This window comes from Stegostoma tigrinum, chromosome 31 (genome assembly GCF_030684315.1).
Source record: "Stegostoma tigrinum isolate sSteTig4 chromosome 31, sSteTig4.hap1, whole genome shotgun sequence".
NCBI classification, from domain to species: Eukaryota; Metazoa; Chordata; class Chondrichthyes; order Orectolobiformes; family Stegostomatidae; genus Stegostoma; species Stegostoma tigrinum.
In genome coordinates this window covers 2,461,810-2,479,675 of record NC_081384.1, presented here as the reverse complement: position 1 = coordinate 2,479,675, position 17,866 = coordinate 2,461,810, and the positions used below count along the sequence as shown (strand labels likewise).

At 43.2% G+C, this 17,866-nt stretch overlaps 1 protein-coding gene across 2 annotated transcripts in view; it reads left to right on the top strand.

Moving 5' to 3' along the window:
- Nucleotides 1-17,866, top strand: part of LOC125466279 (junction plakoglobin-like) — a 66,999-nt gene that overhangs the window by 32,930 nt on the left and 16,203 nt on the right. For both annotated transcript variants that reach the window (XM_048560576.2, XM_048560577.2), the window contains exons 2-7: nt 6,321-6,521; nt 7,480-7,733; nt 9,147-9,385; nt 13,435-13,636; nt 14,635-14,779; nt 15,560-15,663. In XM_048560576.2, coding sequence (XP_048416533.1) covers nt 6,329-6,521; nt 7,480-7,733; nt 9,147-9,385; nt 13,435-13,636; nt 14,635-14,779; nt 15,560-15,663 — 1,137 coding nt within the window. In that variant the 5' untranslated portion in view covers nt 6,321-6,328. The remainder of the gene's footprint in view (nt 1-6,320; nt 6,522-7,479; nt 7,734-9,146; nt 9,386-13,434; nt 13,637-14,634; nt 14,780-15,559; nt 15,664-17,866) is intronic.

The window sequence follows — 17,866 nt, the reverse complement described above, 5'->3', positions numbered from 1 at the left end:
CCTGTCTTTGGCCTTTATCCCTATAAGCATTTCCTATTTACATGCCTGTCCAAATATCTTTTTAAATGTTGTAACTTTACCTGCATCTGGTGCCTTGTAGGCAGTATTAATGCAGGATTTCAAAAGATGCTGCTTGGCCTGCTGTGTTCATCCAGCTTCACACTTGGTTATCTTGGATTCTCCAGCATCTGCAGTTCCCATTATCTCTTAATGCAGGATTTGCTTTTTTAAAATCTGGGAATTGAGCGTTGTGAACATTGTCAACAAAGGGCAGACTTTACTCCCTTGCAACTCCCACCACCTGCCTACTGGGTGCTCTACTATTGCCATTGTAACACACATGTCTACTGTTATGCCGTTTTTGTGGGTGAGATTGACAGACGAACCAACAGGAGATGTCACTCTGAAGTTTCATGTTAACCTCCTGTCTGGACACTGGGCAGACTGTGTAGCAAGGGCTGTCAACAATAGAGAGCCACGGGATAACAAGGTGTAGAGCTGGATGAACACAGCAGGCCAAGCAGCATCAGACGAGCAGGAAGGCTGACATTTTGGGTCTAGACACTGTCAGAAAGTAGAGAACCATGTCTGGTTTCCTGTATGTTACCCTGCCCATCCCCAACTCTGAACTGTGAAACCTGTCACCCTATGAGATGGATGGGCTCAGCAGTGCCTAGGGGTTTTATCCTGGGTCCGTTTGTGCTCAGACCACTTCCTGATCCCAGCTTGTGGCCTCTAGCATTAAGTTAGTTTAATGGAAGGCATGGGCAAGGCTGCATTGGAAATGCCCAACATTTGGGTTTCTTCTCCATGTATGTTCATACTTGGCACACTTGACACGTGCATTAAATAAATAGTGACCTCCTTGTGATACATAAACAGACCAGGAGGTGGAAGGAAGTCTGTTTGCATTCTGTCCAGTACAATCCTTGTTTCAAATTCCTGAAGTTTATTAATTGCCTGTTATTTAAATAGAGACTGCAAGGTGCTGCAGTACAGCAGGGTCTGGGTGACCGTTTTACTTGAATCAGAAAAAAGCCACCCTGATGATACAGCAAGTGACTAGGAAGGAAAATGGTGTCTTATCCTTCCATGGAAGCTACAAGTCAAAATTTTCCTGCAGTTGGACAGGACATTCATCCAATTGTGTACAGTTTTTTGATCTCCTTAATTAAGCAGGGAAATGTTTACATTGAATCAGTTCAGAGAAGCTTCACTGGGTTGAAAAGCATTTGAAAATACAGGACCTCCATATTAGGCCAGAATTTAGGAGCTTATTTCGTGAGGTTCCTTGCTGCTTTGGAATTCTCTTCCACAGAACTGTGGAGGCAGTCATCAACAATATTTGAGGCTGAAGTTGATAGATATTGATCAGTTGTGCAGTTGTTTTCTTTTTGGGCCTGTGGGCTACACGGAAGTAGAGCAAAGGCCAGAAGTAGTTCAACTGTGATCAAATTGAATGGTGGAATAAGCTGGATGGACCAACTGGCCTGATCATCCTGCTCAGTTGTGATTTCTTACAAATTGATTGTTGCTGAGCCATAGCCACCTTCGTTTAGCTGGTCTCAAAGGAAAGCCCCACACTCAGTGATGAGATGTGACCAGTTGATGTGGTTTGGTGCTAGATAATGGGTGAATGTTGGTCACGAGATCCTAACGCCATCCTCAACAGGTTGTTAAAGCCTCTATTTTACGCACCACCCAAAAAGTGGCACCTCTAACTGTAACAGCTGAATGCCAGCTTGACTTAGGAAGTCTAGCCTGCTGGAGTGAGGCTTAAACCTGCCAGCGTTGAGGATACCCTTCAAGCTAAGTGGAACTTAAAGATCAGCTTTTGCTTTGGCATGACAGCAGCAATGGTGATTGAACCTTTTATTGTGTATGTGGAGCTTGCATGATTTAAAGACATCCTAAGATTCTTCACACACCCTCCTCCCGGTTGATTATTTTTTGAAATCTGGTTCCTTTTTTTTCTCTTGGAAATTTGACCTTGCAAATGACCTGCTGACCAGACAAATATTGGCCAGTATACCAGGGCAAGCTCCCCTATCTGAGGAATCATGTATGTTTCAGGTTGAGGGGCTTGATGGAGCTCCAGCTAATCCTTTATTTGAAAAAGGATACTTTGGAGTTCCTACAGTAATGCAGCATGGAAGGGGGGAGAGAGAAAGACAGCGAGAGCCCATTAAGCATAGTGTTCGTGAAACATAAAAATTGTAACTCAGCACAAATTGCTTTATGGTAAACTTGACCAGAAGGTTGTCAATCACCCAGGCATTTATGGTCCCAGGGAAGGTCTGATTTCATTCACATGCAACAGGCTCCTATCTCTGTTCTGCCAGTGAAGTTCTTGTGAATGATATGGTCAAAAATAGGGAATATTCTGTACCTAAGACATAGGTAATTCTGCCCGTTGAGTCTGTTCCACTATTCAATGAAATTATTGCTGATCTGATAACCCTCACTCCACTTTTCCTGACTTTTGATTCCCTCGTTGCTTTAAAAATCAGTCAGCCTTGAATATACTCCATGACCTAGCCTCAACAGCTCTCTGGTGAAGAATTACATAGATTCACTATCATCTGAGAGAAGAAACTCCTCCTCCTCCCCCCTCCTCCCCCTCCTCCTCAATGCATGACGAATTCTCAGAAGACGTCCTCAGGTCCTAGACTCTCTGACAAGGGGTAAGAAACACTTCTGAGCATTGATTTGTGTATGCTCCAATAAGATCCACTCACTTTTTTCAAAACTCCAACTTTACTCAAGCTTTCCTCATAAGACGATCTCTGGATTTAGCCTAATGAATCTTCTCTGGACTACTTCCACTGCTGGCACAGCTTTCCTCACATAAGAAGCTTAATCTGTTTGCTGTTCCAGCTATGGTTTGACTAGTGCCTTGGATAATTTTAGCAAGACTTCTCTATTTTTATATTACATTCCATGTGCAATACAGATCAACACTGCATATGTCTTCTACTCCCTGCTGAATGTAGATGCTAGCTTATCAAGATACGTGCATGAGGACCCCCAAATACCTTGCTATTGCGGTCTTCCTCCATTTAAATGATACAAGTATCTCTCTTCTTTTAAACTATATGACTTCACATTTTCCCAAATTGTATTACATCTTTCATGTTTTTGCCAACTCAGTTAATCTGTCTATTCCTCTGTAGCCTCTGTCATCCTCATCACTTGCCTTCCCACCTATTTTTGTATCGTCTGCACACTTGATGCTAGAACAGTCACTTGCGTTATCCAAGTTATTACAATCCTTTGTAAAGAATTGTAGCTCCAACACGGATCCTTGTGGCACACCATTAGTTACAAGTTGCCTCCTTATCCTAAGTTGGTCTTCTATTGATTAGCTAATCCTGTGTCTGTGCTAATACACTACCTCCCATTCCATGGGTTTGTCTTATTAGGTAACCTAAGGTGCGGTACCTTATCAAACACTGAATTGAAATTCAAACATATTTCACCTAACGGTTTCCCTTTATCTGTCCTGTTTGTTACAACCTCAAAGAATTCTAATACATTTTGAAGAGAAAATCATATCTGATAAATTTTAGTACCTTTTTTTGTGCTAGCAAGCAAGCAAGGGAAGAGGTTAAGAAAGCGACTTTTGTGGGAACTTCAGACAGTGTGGGAATTGTTGGTGTCACTCAGCATCACAAACCACCATCCAGCTAACTGTGCTAATCAACCCAATACAAAGCATTTACTCAGTTCCTGTCATTAGTCAGCCTCTGCCTCTGAGGCCTCAATGTTCACTTCAGCAGTTGTGATATTTGCACTGTGTGTGCGCACGCGTGTGTGCATCACTCTGACTTTCCTTCTCACTGTGCCTGGTCTAGAAAGGGACATATTCCCTTTGTTTTTCTGTGGGAGTGTGAGTAGACCTGTTTAGTCCTGTGACTTCAATTCAGTTCCATTGGCATCTGATTCCTGAGAATTAGCTAAATGATTGCCAAGAGCTGCGTGTGATCAGCAAATCCTGAAAGATTTGCAATAGCCAAGTCTCAATGGAGCGGCATTGTACTGGAAGGACAACAATGGATTTTTTTTGTATTAAATGGCATAAACTTGGAATTTAGCAGCTTTGGCTATTGGTTTTTTGTGTCCCTCGAACTTTGCACTTATTTGTAATTGTTTCCATGCTGCATTATGCTGTATGGTTATATGTCAGAATGACCCACATGGCAAGTTTGGACTTGCTCACCAATAGAGATCTTTTAAAAGCTGCCTCATGAGCCTGGGATAAAATGACAAAAACCCTGATTTTAGTCAGTATTCAAATTCCATAAACCACAGTGAGTCACAGACAACTTATGCCTCTAGTGGGCTCTGAAGTTGAGCCAGTCTAATTGGGTATGATGATTTGAGACTGCCTTTGTCTTGGTGCTTTTGTTCCGGTGGCGACTACGCTGTGGTATTTGTTAGTGCATCTTGATGTGTGAATGTATTGTACGTGAGACCATTTGGTCCACTGTACCAATGCTAGCCCTGAGTGAGCTGTCACTTGATTCATTCCCTGATTGTCTAGCAAATTTATCAGTCTGTGGATTGATTTAATCAGGAAGCTTGCACTAATCCAAGAACAGTTTCAAACTCCATAGTATTTCGAGAACTTGAACTCCAGATTTGAAAATACTTTTGTGTAATAAGCTGGGCGGGCCTGGGAAATCCTTACATTGTCTCTGGGTCTTTTGTTCTTTTTCCTGGCTCTGCACTGTACCAAATCTCCCTCAGTGACCTAACAAAGCTGAACTGTATTAACCTCAGTATCAATAAACTTTTTTAAAAAAATTCACAGGATGTAGCCGTCACTGGCTAGGCCAATATTTATTGCCCAGAAGGTAGTTAAGAGTCGCACATTGTTGTGAGTCTGGAGTCACATATGTACGCAGTTTGCTTCCTTAACGGGCATTTACGAACCAGATGGATTTTTCTGACAGTTGACACTGATTTCATGATCATCAATAGACTCATTTTATATAATTCAAATTCTACCATCTGCCATGGCCATTGGCATTTACTACCAATCCTGGCAGTAACTCTGTCATTGTGGGAATACCAGGGGTCAACCTCTGTTTTCAGCTGGAAGTGTTTCAGGGAATTTGTGAATTTTTTTTTCGTTCTGGCCAGTTTCTCTGTTGCATTGATTTGATGGAAGACACGGATTTCTTTTCCCAGGAAATGATGAACGCTGAGAATGACAGGATTTTAATTAGCATCCATACTGTAGTGTGTGGGTTGGGACTGGCGGCATGAATATTTTTGAACAGCTGTATGAATTCTGAGGGTATTTTTCTAACCCTGGTATTAGCAGCTGAAAGTCTAATGATTTATGAAAAAAGTTGATGATTTGTAAATACAGACTTCAGTGGGCTCCATTCTGTGCCAATTTGTCTCCAACATTTAATTAAATATGACAGTGAGGGGAAGGAAGTAATTCTTAAAAATACCTCAGTGACTTTCAATAATCCTTAGGTGAGCATTGCTCAGAACAAGATGCAAGGGAATCACCTCTTCAATTCCTGCTATGTACAAGATTGTGCTGAGGAATTGGCAAGTCTTGGGTACAGATGGTCCAGATGCCAGCTTTCATGGTGCCTTGCTACAGTCAGGGGTCAACAGACCTCGGGAGGAAGATCCAGTTTTAACTGAAGTTGAATGAAGGATCCCATGGCCCTATTTCAAAGAACACCAAAGGAGGTCTCCCCAGTCCCAGCCAAAGTGTTTTTTGGAAGTACAGGTTATTTGGTCATGGTTGTGATCCTGTTTATGGAATCTTGCATATGGCTGCCATGCTTTCAAAGTTATGTCAGTGATTTAAGAAAAAACATTCTATTCCCTGTGAAGTGCTTTGGGGCATCCTGAAATTGTTACGGATGCTAAATGCAATTTTTAAAAATCAATTATCAAAGCCTTCTGATAGCTGTAGTCTGGAACATTCTGTAAACATGCTGTCTCCAGTCTCTCTCTTGCCTGGAGATCTCAAGTTAAAGTCCCTCGTGTTTGATGTGACCATTTCCCCCACCCCCTGATTTTGGTCTTCCTCAGTCACTCCATCCTGCACTTTGGAACACACTGCCCATGAATTGTATTCGGTTGTGCGGGCTTGCACTCTTTCTCGGTCAGTATTTCTACGGTGGCTGATTGTAACACTCTAGCGTGGGGCTGTGTTTCATTGTCATGGTTACCTGACTGCCAGTTCTTCTCTTCCAGTTGAAACTTGCCTGGGCAAATCATCATCAGCGATCGGTCGGTTGTCTCTGCCAATACTGAAGTCTTTTTATCATTTTTGTTTTTCATTGCAGTGTGAAAAATGGAGAGTTATGACGCAGAGGCTGTCAGCAAGGTGACTCAGTGGCAGAGCTACATTGATTCTGGCATTCACTCGGGAATGAACACCAGTGTCCCCTCCCTAAGTGGCAAAGGCAACCCTGAAGATGAAGAAATATTGAAACAAGGAAGTTACACAGTCACGACCACCACCTACACAGCGACCCAGATACCAGGTACGTGTAGAGTCTGCAGTCTTTTCTGTGGGAAGGTGTGGGCGCAGAAGGAATGAGAGTAACCAGTTGTGGCTGGTTGATTTTATACTTTGCTTGCGAGATCTGATTGGATAATTACAGAGGGAGAGGACTGTGGATAGGACCAGTCTAGGCATCCAGATGTGTAGTAATATTAAGATTAGCTGGTGTGATCAGCAATGTCTTTTTGCTGGAGTTGAGATTTGAGCTCTCCATATTCCATACTGGCTTATCCACAGAGCAGGGACGGGAGCAGTGTCACCAATGGGCTGGAATGTGCCACCTTCTGGTTGAGATGACTTGTGATAGTTGAACTCCTGTTGGAAATGGATGCCCTTGGGATAAATGGAATCAGTGGTACTGGTGTGACAGAGTTGTGGAGGTTTTGGCCATGACTTTGGGAGCAGAGCAGTGGCAGAGATGTTAGCACCCAGTGGAAATTGAGAGTACAAAATATGGAGGAAGCAAGTGATGAGATGTTTACATGCCATGTGACTGTATCCATTCTTCCCAGGCTAAACCAGATCACCCTGGTTTAATTGCAATTCACCTTACCCTGTCCATTTCAGTCTGATTGGAGGTGGTGTAGTGGTAATCTCTCTAGAAGAGCAATTGGAAGAAACTGGTTTAAATCCCATTGGTGAAAGCTGGTGAAGTTTAAATTCCATGAATAAATTTAAAATATAAAACTATACTCTGATCTGTAATTATCATCAATTGTTGTAGGAAAGGAAATTTGCCATCCTTGCTTGGTCTGGCCTACATGTGACTCCTGAACTACATAAATATTAACTATCCTCTGAAATGATAGAGTGAGCCACTTAGTTCAATGATGTTTGAAGATGGGCAACAGATGGAAGGTGGAGGGAGGGGTTTCTGGAGCTCAGTGTATTGAGTGAATTGCCATCCTGTAGTCACAATGTGACCTCTCCTCCTACAGATATGGAAGAGCAACTGGCCTCCACCCGTGGGCAACGTGTGCGTGCTGCCATGTTCCCAGAAACCCTGGAGACTGGCACCCGTATCCTGTCCACCCAGATAGACCCTGGTCAGGAGACGAATGTGCAGAAACTGTCAGAATCCTCGCAGATGCTGAAAGCTGCCATTGTACAGCTCATCAATTACCAAGATGATGCAGAGCTTGCCACGCGGGCTATTCCTGAACTCACCAAACTTCTCAATGATGAGGACCAGGTCAGGTGTTTTCTCTTTTGGACAACAAGAGATTGTCAAGCCCCTCATGCCTTTCTTGTCATTCCGTTAGATCTTTGCTGGTTTTGTATCTTAGCTCCGTCTTTTCGGCTTTATTTACATAATCTAACAAAAATGCATTGGCTTCATTCAAAATTTAGAGTTGACCCACACTCGTAATCACTTTGCTGGAAGAAATGTCCCCTGGTAATCACCCCAGAACAGCCTGGCTCATGGGTCCTACTAATTTGGAGCAGAAGGAGCTCATTTAGCCCTTTGTCTGCTCTGCCATTCAATATGTTCCTGACTGATCTGTTTGTTTCGAACTCCATGTTACCTCTTCTCCTGGTGACCTTTGCCTCTGCACCTTCAATTTCCAATATTCAGTGGACCCACCCAGTTCGACTGCTTTCTGAGGCAGTGTTCCAGTACCCTAGAATCCCCTCTCTAATTGCATTGTGAGGCTCCCTACTGGACTTGGACTGCAGCAGTTCAAGAAGACAGCTCACCACCACCATCTCAAGGGGCAGCTGGGGTCGGCGATTTAAATGCTGGCCAGTCAGTGATGCCTGTGGCCCTCAAGTGAATAGAATTTCTCCTCGTCTTTGTTCTGGGTTGCTCCTCCCTGCCCTTATGGTCCCCAAAAAGAAAATTAAGGGGAATGGTATCTTTCTATCGATCCTATTAACACTTATAACAATTTTAAACGTCTTCATTAGTTCACCTCTTTAACCATTTACAATCACGGGATACAATTTAATGTATTAACCCTTTCCAGCCTGGGATCATTCTGCTGCTCCAGTGCAGCTTCATCCTTCCCAATGCGTGGTCCTGAGATTGAATGCAGTTACTCCAGATGGACACTGACTATAATTATAACATCACGTTCACCCTTTCCATTTCCAATGTCTTAAGATGAAGACCAAATATTTTATTGATCTTTGACTACTAGTTTTTAATAATTCCTGTCCATCTCTCCTTGGGTTCCTGAATCTCTCTCCCTCCTAATTTCTTACACTTCAGACAGCAATTGCCTCACTACAAGGTTGACTTCATTTTACCCTCATTAATTTTGATCCAAGGCAGTCTTTCCCCATGTCTGAATTTATCAGCATCTCTTCACAATGTTCTGCCCCTGTTCACATCATAATTGCTGTTCTCCTTGACTGTGGGTCCTCTTTCACTCTATCTCCTGTCTAGTGTCTCCTTGTGTCATTCGCAGTTCTATTTGCTCAATGCTTCTTGGTGAATTCTGCCTTCCAAAAGTAACTATATACATGACAGTTGTTTGCCTGTTCCACATTATACAGGGTCATTAACTGTGGGGCTGCTGGGGGAGACCTGTGCTCACTTCAATAAGCTAGTCATTATAGCCCAAGAGAATATTGACCCTTCTTTCTGCAATTTGTGGAATAGGTTATTGTCAGCAAGGCAACCATGATAGTGAACCAGCTGTCAAAGAAAGATGCTTCATGCCGAGCTCTGGAGCAGTCACCCCAGATGGTTGCAGCAGTTGTCCGTACCATGCAGAATACAAGCGACATGGAAACAGTTCGCTGTGCAGCTGGCATCTTGCACAACTTCTCTCATCACCGTGACGGCATGCTCGCCATCTTCAAATCAGGCGGGATCCCTGCACTAGTCAGGATGCTCAGGTATGTTGCAGCGCCAGCTAGAACTTGCTTCTCCGGCTGTGTCTGAATTTTTTGGCAACACCCCAACACCTGACCCCTCCCTGAAACGTTCCCAGTGACATTTAGTTATTTTCTAACCAACCTGTTCAGGAATCTTGTGGCACCCCTCTGCAACGGGGGTGTGGTTTGAACCCAGGTCTCCTGTCCCAGAGATAGGGACACTACCCCATGCCACTCTGGACATAGACAGTGCAAGATGAGGCTGCTGTGTGTGCACGTGACGCGGTGACAATCCTGCTGACATCCAGCTAACCTGCATTGTCCCTAGGTCTGTTATGTGGACTTTGCTTCAGGTACCCCACCAGACTAGACTTTGATTCTTTCTTTGCTGCTACTGTCGGTAGCTGAGAGGGAATCTTTATATTCAGACAGCATCATCTGAACTGTCTAATCCATAGGAGTTTGGAATGGTGGAATGGTTGTGATGTTTTAGGGATTCTGGGACCCAAACTGCACCCATAGATTCCGTGGTATGTTCACTAGGTCCTGTGCCATCTATCCACAGTAAGAAACAGCTGTATTGATCCACCCAAACATGAGGCGAGAGGAATTCCTCAAAGACTAGTATTAAAATCAACATCATGGGAAGTCAGTTGAACTGACAGAAGATAGCAGATTGAAAAGTAATGAAAGATGGATAATATAAATAAAGAAACTGTCATTTCTGGAGTCTGGAGTTTGGAGTTCAAAATAGTGACATCTGGGTACTTCTTTTCTTTCCTTAAGGGTTTCCATTAAAAATTGATCAGTATGTTCTTCTGGAACAGTGACCTAATCTAGTTTATGTCAGCAGGTGACTGCAAATTTTAGTAGTGTTAGTGGAAAGATACTTTTTTTAATGTGTTCATTGACAAGTAAACTCAAGGCCTTTATCGGTCTTCATTTCAGGAGTATCTAGGATGAACAAGTACTTTTTAAAAATTCCATTCAGAAAGAAGTTTTCCAGATCAGTTCAGAGGACACCATTTTAGTTGAAGGAACCTTCAGAACAAAATAAGGGGCGCTTAAGAAAGAGCGAAGAGTGTGCGTGAACTGTTGCAGTCAGCTTTCTTGTCTGCTCCTTTAAATTCAATATAACTTGATCTATTTTCTTTTCGGCCTTGAATGTACAATTATCTTTGGTTGAAATTTGGGGCGGGGGTTGTTTTGCACCTTTCTCTTTATTCAGTTATCAACATTTCACCTTGGCTCAGTTACTGTAGATTATGATACATACATCACCCCAGCTTGAGATCACTACCCCATTTCCCCCAGCCCCAACAATCCTGCTTATGCTTATACTGGACATACAAGTTGATCCTTGTTTTTGAAAGGTTTTTATAGGCTTTAAGAGGAGACGTATGCACTGTGAACTATGGTATCCTAAACAGTTAGTGATATTCCTGGCTTGAATTCGTGGTTTTGATTCTCCTCGTCTTTAAGTTCTGAGTCATGTATCTTCAGTTCAAATAAAATGCTCATTCTCAGTAGACTGTTCACACAGCTGAATTGATTTTTTTTTTGAAAATTTGACTCCTGCAAACCATGTACAAAGCTCAGGGTTATACAGCATCTCATTAAGATGGAAAAATGTTCCAAAGCTCTTTGCTGCAATAGTAAGGGACCAATATTTGGCGAAGCCATCTTTTAAAATGACAGATAACCAAAAACCCAAATTAAGTGGTGAGTTTTATTGTGACTTTTGAAGGGTGGAGAGATTTATGTGGACATTCCAGAAAATGGGGCTTAGATGCTGAAGGAATAGGCATTGCCTATCGCGCTGGGCCAGAGGAAATAGATGTTGAAAGGGTGGGAATTAAGTCTTATGTTGTGACTAAATTAAATCTTCAGCCAACCACAGCTCACATCTTGTGTTGTCTTTGGCTATCTGTCTGTCTGAACCACCTGTGGTGTCTCTGGTAGACTTGCTGCCACCAGTCCACCTTGCTCACATAACATTGGCACTTTAGACTAATGTGAAGAGGGATGTGTAGAAGGCATCTGAGCCGAGGATGGGCTCTATTGTGATGAACAATAAATGGCTAATTGTATATTACTTCATAGCTACCTGAAGTACTGATTTCTTGACATATTAGGCTCAACGTGGGTAGGTTCATATTGTAGTCACTAAAATATTCTCTCTAAGCATTGCTAAAATATACAAAAATTTCAATAATTTCCATGTGATATTCCCAGGACCAGCCTTTTTATGGATATTTTCTAATCAACCTGTTCAGAGATGTTGTTATTTACACACCTCTGGAGCAGGTGGGTCTTGAAGCTGGACCTCCTGCCTCAGAGATAGGGACCCTACCACTGCACTAGCTGTGACCGTACGGCTAAAGACCTGTCAATTACCCCTTTTTTGGGTTTTTATACCACCTTGAGCTGCTTGGAGCTTTGGCAAGGCTGTAGGGATGGGAAAGGGAAGGTGAAGATAGAGGGAGAGTTGAGAACTTGAAGGGATTTAAAAACCAGATGAGAATTTTAAATCCAATCTAGGTCCACATAGATTACAGTGATGGGTATTGCAGGGATCCCAGTTTTCCATCTGGTCACTGACTGTCTAAGTGCCCACTGTGGGAATTGCAGTGTTACTTGGCTCTTGTTATTACGATAGCTGAGGATTTACTCTGTGCCATTCAGCATATCCTCAGCATCACCAGATTCAACTGGTCTGTTTGTGTCTCTGAGAATTCAAATTAGGATCATTAACTTGGTTTTAGAACCTTTCTGTGGCAGACTGGCTAAAGAGTGCAGTCACATACTGGACAGTCATGTAGTGAGTCTGTTATTGAACTGATAATCCAGAAAATGAGCTCAGATATCACTGGTGAAATATAAAAACTCAATTCAATAGTTTCTAGAGATGTTTCTTTTAAAAATGGTGGTATTTGTAGAAGTGATCATGAAATCATCAGATTGCCTTTAATTTACAAAAAGCATTAGTTCACTGTGGAGTCCCTTGTTCTCAAGAAAAATGGGCCCCAGAGTTAACAGCTTTCACAGGTCTGGAAAGCTTTCATAGGATTATCAAATACTGCAACACAAATGGAGCTCATTGCCTGTCTCCCTCTGTGATCTGGCTCTTTGCTGGAACTGTCTAAACAGCTTTCTGTTTTCCTACATCCCTATAAATGTTCACCTTCTGTATTAGAGGTTTATAGAATCATGGGGGGTATAAATAGGATTATTGATAGAATTCTTTTCCCTAAAATTGGGGATTTCAAGTTTTTTTTAAAAAACCTCTTTCCTGTCACCTTTGTAAAAAAAAATGTTACCGTTTGGGTTTTTTAAAAAGTGATTCGTGTGGGGAATGAACTTCCTGAGGAAGTGGTGGATGTGGGCAGTTACAATGCTTATGAGGAACTTGGATAAGTCGATTAAATGGGAAGGATTCGGAGAGATGTGGGCCAGGACCAGGCAGGTGGGACTAGTTCAGTTTGGGATTATAGTCGGCACAGACTGGTTGGACCAAAGGGTCTGTTTCTGTGCCCTGACCCTATCTATTTATCTAATTCTCTTTTAAAACTTGCTCCTGAACCTGCCTTCACTACCCTTTTGGCCGTCATGTTCCTGCTGTGTCATGCTTGGCTTGTTTTCCCCCAGTCATTTCAAATTTGTCCATTTTGGTTACTAACTCTGCTTGAATAGAAACTGTTCTCCACTTTACTCACCCTGTTACTGATTATGAACACCTTCCCTTCAGCTTTTCTGCTCTAAGGATAAAAATTTGAGCTTCAGTCTCTTCGTGTTAACTCCGTGGTTCCTTTCTAGGATATCTCTTCCTCCACACCCTCTCTAATACCTCAATAACCTTTTTATAACGTGTGCTGTCCAGAGTGACACATGTTACTAGTGTAGGCCTAACCAATGTTTTAGAAAATTTAGCATCTCTTGGTTCAGTACTGCCTTTCCAAAGCTAAGGATTATAGATGATTTTTAACAGCCTTCAAAACTTGGCTGCCTCTTTTTAAAAGCTGCTGTGTATGGGTTTTGATGTCTTGCTCGTCTGTCTGTTTATTTACCAGCTCTCCTGTTGAATCCATCCTGTTCTATGCCATTACAACCCTCCACAATCTGCTTCTGCACCAAGAGGGGGCAAAGATGGCGGTCCGTTTGGCTGATGGCCTCCAGAAGATGGTTCCTCTGTTGAAGAAGAATAATGTGAAGTTTCTCGCCATCACCACGGATTGCCTGCAACTGCTGGCTTACGGCAACCAGGAGAGCAAGGTGAGAGAAGCCTGGCCATGGATGAGTTAACGTTTCAGATCCAGTGACCCTTCTTCAGAACCAGAGTCACTGGACTCGAAATGTTAACTCTGATTTCCCTCCACAGATACTGCCAGACCTGAACTTTTCCAACAATTTCTGATTTTCAGCATCAGCAGTTCTTTGGAAATTTTTTTTCTCCAGCAATGGATGAAACTCAAGAAGGTTGGAAGCAGAACCCTTTCCCTGCTGTTTGCAGTGCTAAGGTTGTGTGTGGAGAGCACACATCCTGTGGGATGCACACCAATATCTGTGTCTGTGTCTGTGGTGCCACAGTGTTCGCTTTCACTCCATAAATTCTGCACGATATGGTCCTGTTCGCTGAGGAAATGAGAAGGCACACAGCAAAGTGATTCGTCACTGGTGAAAATTCACTTCATTGAAATACAGACAGAAGCACAAACAACTGACAGACCAAAGGAGTTGCATTTGTATAGTCTCTTTCACCTGTTTGGAACTTCCAGAAGTGCCTTGCGGGCAGCACAGTACTTTTAAAGTATAGCTGTTGTTTTGATGCAGGAAGCACCAATTTATGCACAGTAGTGTGATGGCCAGGTGGCTATCTGTTATAGTGAGGTTGGTTGAGGGATAAATAGAGCCCAGGAGTCTGGGCAAATTCCCCTTTTTCATTGAACCCACCTTAGAGGGCTAATGAGGCTTCCATTTATGATCGCGAGTGAGAGATGCACCTTCAGCGGAGCAGCTGTCCCTCTGTCCTGTTAGGTTGCTGGCCTCAATACTAGTGAGAGTTGGACCCTAAACCTCTGACTCGGAGTGGAGAGTGCTACGCACTGAGCCATGGTAGGCACTTAAGCTGGAATCTCTATTTTAACGAACAAGGTAGGTGTACATGTGTCCTGTGAATTGTACCGTTGAGTGATGTTCTGATATGTCCTCTCTGGTTTAGGTTGTGGTATGGTGAGTGGATATTTGTAACCAGAGGTGGTTTTTGTTTTTAGCTGATTATCCTGGCTAATGGAGGCCCTGATGCCCTTGTTCATATCATGAGGACCTACAATTACGAGAAGCTGCTGTGGACCACAAGCCGTGTCTTGAAAGTTTTGTCCGTCTGTCCAAGCAACAAGCCGGCAATCGTGGAAGCTGGTAACAAGTCTCTGAAACCCATTCCTCTCTCTCTATCCCTCTGTTCTTTATCACCCTGTGTTCAGTTCCCTGCCTTGTGCATGTTCTGTTTGAATTGGTTGCTTTCAGTGAATCTTCCTGGATGTTCCTTTCTTGGTATTTTAACAGGAGTTTTTTTTGGTTTTTTTGGTTGGATTTATTACAAACTGCGAAATGCCAGGGTTCCATTGTGTCTCAGGTTGATGCATGTTCTGTTAAAACTGTGTAATTGGGGGTGTTGCCAGAGCTTTCAGGATTACTTGTGTTTTGGCCACCATTATTGGCCAGTTGCCACACTGACACTTTGAGCAGTCAGTGGTAAGGACATTGGAGCTAGGACACCATGATACATCCCAGAATGCAGCAAGACCAGAGTTGGTGACTTCCAGCTTGGACCATGTAGCTTTCTCGCATTGTTGTCTTCCATCTGGGGAACCTTAAGTTCTTATAAAATGCAAGGTTGGAGGCTGCAGCAGTGTTTTATTACCCTCTGGTGCCACTCGGGCCAAATTGTCTGTTGCTGTGCTGTAAAATCTGTATAATAATCTCTTGTGTTGACAGCTTGGTGAGGGAATTTGAGAAAGGGCTGCCGGTTTCTATGGTCACAGAAGATGAAGAGCTGTTTTGTCTTCTAGTGGATCACTGAACAGCTGTCAGTTTACACAAGTACACAACTGTTGCTGTCAAAGCCCCAAACCGTGTGTTTAGATTTCCAAAGTACAAACCTGTTTCATTGAATTGAGTTGGTGTTTTATTGAACAGGTGGGATGCAGGCTCTGGGTTATCACCTGGGCAGCTCCAGCCCCAGGCTGGTCCAGAACTGTCTCTGGACGCTGAGGAATCTATCTGATGCAGCAACAAAGCAGGTGAGGCTCTCTAGTTCCAAGACTGCACTTGACGAGTGTAGCTACTGTTGTAACTTAGGAAACATGACTGATCAGTGCGTAACAGGATCCTACAGATACCGGGAGAAGTGCATCTCTCTCGGGTGTTTAATGAATCAGTATTACTCTTGATTCTGTGATATTTCCCTGTACACCCAGCCCCTCCTTCGTTTAGTGAAGTGGGATCTTAAACAATGACCTGAAAGGCAGAACCTCTGATGGTGCAGCCCTCTCTCGGCATTGCGTTGAGAACATAATCAACATTTCACATTGCAACTCGTGCTCATAGCCCTCTGCCTCTTGAGGGAGAGCTTTACCTGTTAGTCTAGGCTGCAATGCCAACTAGACCGTGTCAAAGTCTCCGGGAGGAAGCTGAAAATGTATTTCTGCCCCAATTTCAGTGTCGTGGCTTCTCAAGTCTGAATCATGTACGTTGTGTCTCAAGCGATTAAGACTATGCATGTTTCCAGAACAGTAATTGTCCGTTCAGCCATCAGTTGTAAAAAAAAACTTTTGATTTAATTCCACTTTTTTTTTCAACCAGAGCCCTTTATCTTCACTTCACACTTCTGCTGAAATTTTTGAATTAAGTGACAGTTATCTCTGTGTCAAACATTCCCTGTGGGCAAAGGCCCCCTCTCAATGATCCACCAACCTTTTGACAACATGTCCTGTACGTCTGTCCTCAATAACTTCCTGTTCACTAGATTGTAACCCTTCGCAGTTTTAAATTAATATAATCATCCTGTAACCATCTGTGTTGCTCCAGTGAAAGCTACACCAGTATTGAAAATGTCTCCTCTAGTTTCACAGTTTAAGTGAATCTCATGCTGGATATTCTAAATTCCATGTCCTTTCTGAAATGGAATGCCTACTGATCTTGCTGTTACTGCAGTCTGCCTCATAACTTGATACAAACAGAAAACAAGACCCAGGAGCTGATCAGGTGATAATGGGAACTGCAGATGCTGGAGAATCCAAGATAATGAAATGTGAGGCTGGATGAACACAGCAGGCCCAGCAGCATCTAAGGAGCTTTTGTGCTCCTTAGATGCTCCTGGGCCTGCTGTATTCATCCAGCCTCACATTTTATTAGCTGATCAGGTGACCGTTTTTGGGTCTACTGTGTCCTGCAATATGTTCATGGTTGTTTGTTGAACCCAGTACATGCTTCCTGCTCTTCTCTTCCTGCCGTCCCCCTCCCCCACCATGTCCCTTTGATCATTTTAGCCCCAAATGCTGTATCTAACTCCTTCTTGAAATTGTGCAATGTTTTGCGTGGTAGTGAATTCCACAGGCTCACCACTCTCTGGCTGAAGAAATTCCTCCCTGTCTCAGTCCTAAGTGGTTTTCCCTGAGTCCTGAGACTGTGACTGCTGGTCCTGGACTCCCCTGTTATCAGAAACATCCTTCCTGTGTCTAATTTGTCTAGTTCTGTTAGTGTGGGTTTCTGTGAGATACCCTTCATTCTTCTAAACTCTGGTAAATATAATCCTAATCCATTCAACCTCTCCTCATATATCAGTCCTGTTGTCCCAGGAATCTGTTTGATAAACCTTTACTGCATACCCTCTATAGCAAGAACATCCATCCTTCATCATTAGGTTTTGTGCTGGGCCTCCTTACAGAACCAAAAATGTTTTTGGCCTTTTGTTTAGTGGTTTTAATTTCAGAAGAGTTTCTGCCAAGTCTGTCTATCCTCCCTGTGTTTATTCATTGTTTTCCCTTCCATTCCTTGTTTCTTCCCCAAGTTCCAGCTGTGGATCTAAAGGCAGGTTTGTCTCAGCATTATTGTATTGGTGCAAGTGTAGCTGTTGTCACTGGGAGCTGAGGGAGAGTAACTGGGCTGTATGATGATGGGATATGATTTAGGAGGGAGTGGGAGTTGGAGGAGATGATGGTGAATTTGGGAATAAGGAGCTGTCGGTTCATAGTTGGGGCAGCATACAAAGCAAGCTTCAGGCTGCAGTCAAGCTGAGACCTGGGTAATGGGAGATGGCTCCTGCTTGGAAGGGCATTGAAGCTCCAAGTTGGTGCAGAGTAAAACCTCAACAAGTAGGAAGAGAAAATGGCGATAATGGGGAAGGCAATGCATTAACTGGTGGCCTTTTGTGAGTTAGTGTGCTCTGTCTGGGTGTGCCAGTACTGCTGAAACATAGACTTCCAGGTGACCTGAGACAGCTCT